This window comes from Phaseolus vulgaris, chromosome 2 (assembly GCF_000499845.2).
Source record: "Phaseolus vulgaris cultivar G19833 chromosome 2, P. vulgaris v2.0, whole genome shotgun sequence".
Classification (NCBI taxonomy): Eukaryota; Viridiplantae; Streptophyta; class Magnoliopsida; order Fabales; family Fabaceae; genus Phaseolus; species Phaseolus vulgaris.
The window spans coordinates 2,151,537-2,157,536 of NC_023758.2; the positions used below are offsets into that span (position 1 = coordinate 2,151,537).

At 23.2% G+C, this 6,000-nt stretch overlaps 1 protein-coding gene across 1 annotated transcript; it reads left to right on the plus strand.

Moving 5' to 3' along the window:
• The first annotated feature begins 1,652 nt into the window (after positions 1-1,652).
• Positions 1,653-1,916, plus strand: LOC137809856 (precursor of CEP3-like). The gene has a single exon (XM_068610920.1). The coding sequence runs from the start codon at positions 1,653-1,655 to the stop codon at positions 1,914-1,916; it is 264 nt and encodes an 87-aa protein (XP_068467021.1).
• Positions 1,917-6,000: the final 4,084 nt, after the last annotated feature.

Sequence of the window (6,000 nt, forward strand, 5' to 3'; positions counted from 1 at the left end):
GATATATATTTTTTTTTTTTATAATGTGTGCGTAATTCTTACTGTAACTAAGTTACTTTTTTTTACCAACTAAATATAAGGAAACAGAATATCTGAGGAATGTTACAATTTGTATAAAAAAAAATTAGAAAACTAATCAGTCTCTTAAGCAGTATACAAAATAGATTGAAACTATTTCCATCTCCCGTGATATGTTGATCATGTTCAAAGATTTATTTAACTCACAGTAATTACAATAACATGATTTATTCTTAAGCCATCCCAAAAACATACAAAAAAAAAAAAAAACTCCCCACAAATAACACATAATAACCCTTATACACCACCTTCTGAAATTAGTTATAACTAAGTCTTTTTTTATACCTTCAACTAATTTCATTATAAAAGAAATAAAGAGTAAGACTCATTTAATAAAACTTTCATGATGAAATGAATGGAAAACAGTGTGAGAGTCTTGAAATCCATAATTTATGGCAATATAGTTTGTGATACTTTTAATATTTTAAAAAATGGTTAATTGAAGTGATAGTATTATTCACTAAAAAAAAATAATCAAATAAAAACCAAATTTTAGAGACCAAAATAATTAGTTACAATAGTAACTAAATTAGAAACCATTTTAGAAACTAAAAACAAAATTGGTTTCTAAATTAGTTTCTATTATGGTTAAATAGTTTTTAAATTGGTATTTAATTAGCAACCAAAGTTTTAACTACCAATTATTTAGTTTCTAAATTTGGTCTCTAAAATCTTGATTGCTAATTAGATACCAATTTAGAAATTATTTAACAATGAAAACTAATTTAAAAACAATTTTTTTTTTAATTTTTAAAATGGTATCTAATTTAATTACTATTGAAACTGATTATTTTTGTCTCTAAACAATGGTTTTTATTTCATGATTTTCTTGTAGTGATTCTTTTTATCCAACATACAAATAAAATGAACAAATTTTATATTTTTCAATGATTGAAAATCATTAAAAATATATCAGGTGAAATTTTTTGTTTTTTGTTTTTGAGCATTTAGAAAAATTATATTTATAAAAATCAATTATTTACAGTATAAAATATTTATATTTCTAATTTTTTTCGGCTTATTCTCTCACATATATTTCTTTTTCTTTTTCAACCCACTTCTTCCTTTATTTATTTTTCTCTCTTAGCAAACACCCTTCGGTTGAGGTGAATTACTTAAGTAGGTGAAAAAAACCCTAATTTATAACTATTATACCAAAGACTTTATAATTTTTTTCATTAAATACTTTTACCTTTTTTATTAATTAATTAGTATTCTTCTATTTAACTTCTCTCATTGGTACATTTTTTTAAATACAGATAGGCTGAAGATGCCTAGTTTCTTTATATACATGAAATTAAAATTGTTCAGAAAAACTATATAAAATGTGCTGTTAAAAAATAAATCCTCTTTCTTTCTTCTTCAGAATCTAAGGTAATTAAAAAATTGCCCACAACGTAGGAGGCCACAAGTGCAGGCGTAGGTCTCCCGCGCACTGTTCTTTAGCTTGTGAGCTCTATATAAGGCCTCCTTTGGGATCGATTCTGTCAAAGCAACTCAATTCATACATCAAACCCCAAATCATTCTTCAACACTGCTTCTTAAGTATTACTTTGGTTTTTAGCCTTCCAAATATGGCACAAAACAAGTTCATGGTGTCTTTCATTTTGCTGGCATTAATAATTTCGTGGCAGGGATTGCAGTCCATTGAAGGAAGGCATCTGAAATCGGAAGAAACCATGCATACACGCATTTTGGCCACAAATGTGGCGCCGCTTGATGCGGATGTTTCTCCACCAACGCCACCCTCTGCGGCGGTTCCAGGTCGCGACGTTGATAGTTTTCGACCCACCGAACCCGGTCACAGCCCCGGAGTTGGACACTCCGTTCACAACTAAATGTATGTGGATGATTTGAATTTCCCTGTTTATTTTTGTTATGAAGAAGGAGAGGGAAATAAAATCTGGAAAGCACTGTAGCTAGTAATGGTTAATATATATCTCCGCAGCGTGTGTGGCTTAGTGTTAGAGATGCTGTTGTTCTATATTTAGATATAGCTGCTAAAAATTTATTATTACATATGTACTTAATATTACTAATTTTATAATGTTTAGTATTATTGTCTCACCCTTAATATTTTTTTTTATAGTTTTGTAAGTTTTTTAAATTATTTTTAGAATATATATCATTATCTCATAAGAGAAAATACAACTATTTTTACAATGAGCGAAAACTGCTTCACAATACCAAAATCATCTCTTTCACTTATATATTTATTAGAATTTTTTCCTCCTTAATGTTTTGACACTCCAGTATGTCTTTTTTCCTTTTGTCTAGTTACCCGATTGATGGTATGCCTCTAATAATACTATCATGCTATTCTATATAGCACAAACACTGATACAACACAGATACGGAGATATGTAAAATTTAAAAAATGTAAGATACGGGGACATGGATCTATATATTATATAATTATAAATTATATAAATTGACAATAAATATTTATGTGCACAAGTATGTTCTAAATTATTTTTTAGAGCAGAAAGATGTTTTTCATGACTGGTTCACAAGAATTTGTTTATTATTTTTACAATCATAATAATAATTTATACAATAAAGAAAATTAATGTATTTTTCCTCTTTAAAATTGTGTTAGAACCGTACTAGAATTGTCAGAAATCTAACAAATACTTTTTGAATTGAACACTTCACGGATACGTATCCTACAAGTATCATACGAATGTCGGTGTCCGATACGAATATCGGACACCGACAGACCATTTAAGAGGAGTGTCCGAACTTCATAGAGCTCATGTATTAAGATAAGTTAGCAAATAAATAGACAAGGTAATAAAAACATAATAGATATCATAACACTTGGCCTATTTTTAATATTTTAATGATTGTTTTATCTGATTAATTTTCTAACTCATCATAATATTAAATTAACATCTGATTTAGTACTTAAACACCTAACACTAACCTTAAACCTTAATATTAATATAATATTACTGTAGTTTGGATTGTAATTTATAATCATACTCGTTTATAAGGTTGGATATGAGTGGAAGTATGGAGATTTGAAATAAAAGTTTTAAAAAAATGAGTATGTTTAGATTGAGATATATTAAACGGGATATGTAAGAAAAAATGATTGAGATTTAAGAGTCACCTCATAATTGTATAGAAATTTTTTAATTTTTAAAAAATATCTAAAATAAAAATTTACAAATTTACCCTTATCTTTAAAATATTTGAATAACAAAATATAATGTCTTTTTTATATATTTAAATTAATTAAAATTTTGCAAATTATTTTCAAATAGCGTTGAATAATTATTTTTAATTAATACATTATTTTCCATATGGTGTAAGAGCTGACTACGGAAAAAAATACGATTTATGTAAAATTATCGAAAAAAAATTATTAGATAAAAATAAAAAATCTTTTAATATTTATAATTATGAAATTTAATTAAAAAAAATTATATTAACTTTAAATGATAATAATATTTAATATTTATTTTTATAATTAATATAATAATTATTATTTTATTAATAATATTAGTAAATATTTAATAAAATAAAAATAATAATTGTTATTATTTAATCATTATTAATTTATATTTATTATTATTATTTAAAATTTATTTTAATTAATATTATTATTTGTACTTTTATCACTATTTTATAAATTAATTTTAAATATTATTATTATTTTATAAAATTTAATACATAACACACATCGAAAGGGGTCTTGCAAGTGTAATGTTCTGCATAAAACTTTGACTCCATTGAAAATAAAAAACAAAGCTATATTGTGCAAAGGTTCAAGCAAAGATTTAGAGTAAAGATGTAACTCCACATTGTCTATGTGACTTTCATTGTTTTTCATATGGAAAAAAGAATCATCATAAAGCTACTCACTCACATGTAAATACTCTTACACCCATGAAAACAAACACCCAACTTACTCTCTCTTCCATCCTTACAAATAATAAAATTATGGAAAGAAACACAATGTAAATGTACATCGATCACAGGTTCAAAAGTTTTTAGGTGTGTTTATTGGAAGAGGATGTGTATGGATTTGAAAAACTAGATGTATGATGAAAGTCGATTAATGATAGTGAATGAATTTGAATTATTTTTTAAATATGTAAAATATAAGATTATAAATTTACTTTATCTTTAAAAATATTTGAATAATAAGATATGAGATATTTTTGTATTGATTTGAGTTAATTAAAAAATTTTAAATTATTTTTGATAGGTTGAATAACTATTTTCATAATACAATGAGTTACTTGACGAAAAATATTCAGATGTAAAATTATCAATATATGTCAAATTGTAAAAATTTATATAGAAATAAATAATATAAATGTTTATAAATTTAAAAAGTATAATTATAATATAATTTTGTATTATAAATAGTATTATTTATATAATTTATTTAATATAAATAACTATATATTTTTATGTTATATTAAAATTTAATTATATTATAATTTTATTAATAATATCATTAAATATTTGTGTTAGTTAAATGTATGTAATAATTAATATTTTATTTAAATAATTTTAATATTATTTCATTTATATTGTATTATATTATATATATATATATATATATATATATATATATATAAACTATACAATGAAATCATCTGTTTACATGATTTTTCACAAAGTTCTTCGAATTTGAAGTTCTTTGCATCTGAAGAGGATTTCTAAAACATAAATCTCTACAACCAACATTCAATTAAGAAAAAATAATACTAATATAATTTTATTAAGTTTAGTGTAAAAATATTAATTATTACATCATCAATTATTTTATAAAAAAAATATCAATTCAACTATTGAACTAATATTATGAAAAAAATCATTAAATAAAAATTTATTTTAAAAGTAAAAAACAATTAGTTTTTATATTTATTAAATTAAATATTATCTTAAAGATTAAAAAATTATTGATATCTAAATTAATTTTATTATTAATAAAAAAAAGTATATATTATTATATACATATTTTAAAAAGAAAATATTAATTATCATTAAATACTACAAAAAGTTATATATTGTCGATAACAGTTTTATAGGAAGTCTATTCCATCCTTAATCAATATTTGTGTTTTATGTCAATAAAGATTGAAATTTGATAACTTTCCAAATATAGTAATATTAAATAATTTAAAAACAAAAATCAGTCGAACTTATAGTCCCATTTAATTATTACTTTTGGAAAAGAATAATGTAATATTAAAATATCTCATTTATAAAGTAAAATACTTTATGTACTATATATGAATAAATAAATAAGTCATTAGAGTAAGTAGTGGGACAGTGGCATGATTAATTATAATATTATTTTCTCCTTAACATACTTTACCTAATTATTCGAAAAGAATAGCTGATCCCATGTGTTCTGTGGAGAAATATGAGTAAACTAGGAGTTCCCCGGTACGAGGAGCCATCCTTCTCGAAGTTTGTGTCGATTATTTCCCACCATCCGGGATAAATTATATAAATTTTGTTTTGAATGGTAATAAATAAGAGATAAAGATATTAAATTTAATTGATCTAAATTAATAGTATTTTTATGGATGAATATTTAATTTATTTCTACAAATTATATTGAAAAATAAAGATAAGTGTTTGAAATATTTAAAAAAAATGTGAAATGAATTAAGAGTTATAAGCAAATATTTTAACTTCAAAATAATTATCTAATAAAATTAAATGCCATGACTTTTAGAGAAGTATGAAAGTAGACATTTGTGTTCATAACTGATCAAAAGCTAATGGTGTTATTACAAAGTGGATTACATAAGTCCAACAAACACTAATTATAATAGACTTTAAATGATTCTGATACCATATTATAGAGTAGACTTTAAGTCTAATTCAATCTCATAAAACTAATTCATGAGGTGAAGTTTGCATCCACTTATATACAATGAAATATTTTCATCT

Bases quoted from the DNA above. Each gene is read 5' to 3' on its own strand.
- LOC137809856 (XM_068610920.1), top strand. From the start codon at position 1,653: ATGGCACAAAACAAGTTCATGGTGTCTTTCATTTTGCTGGCATTAATA.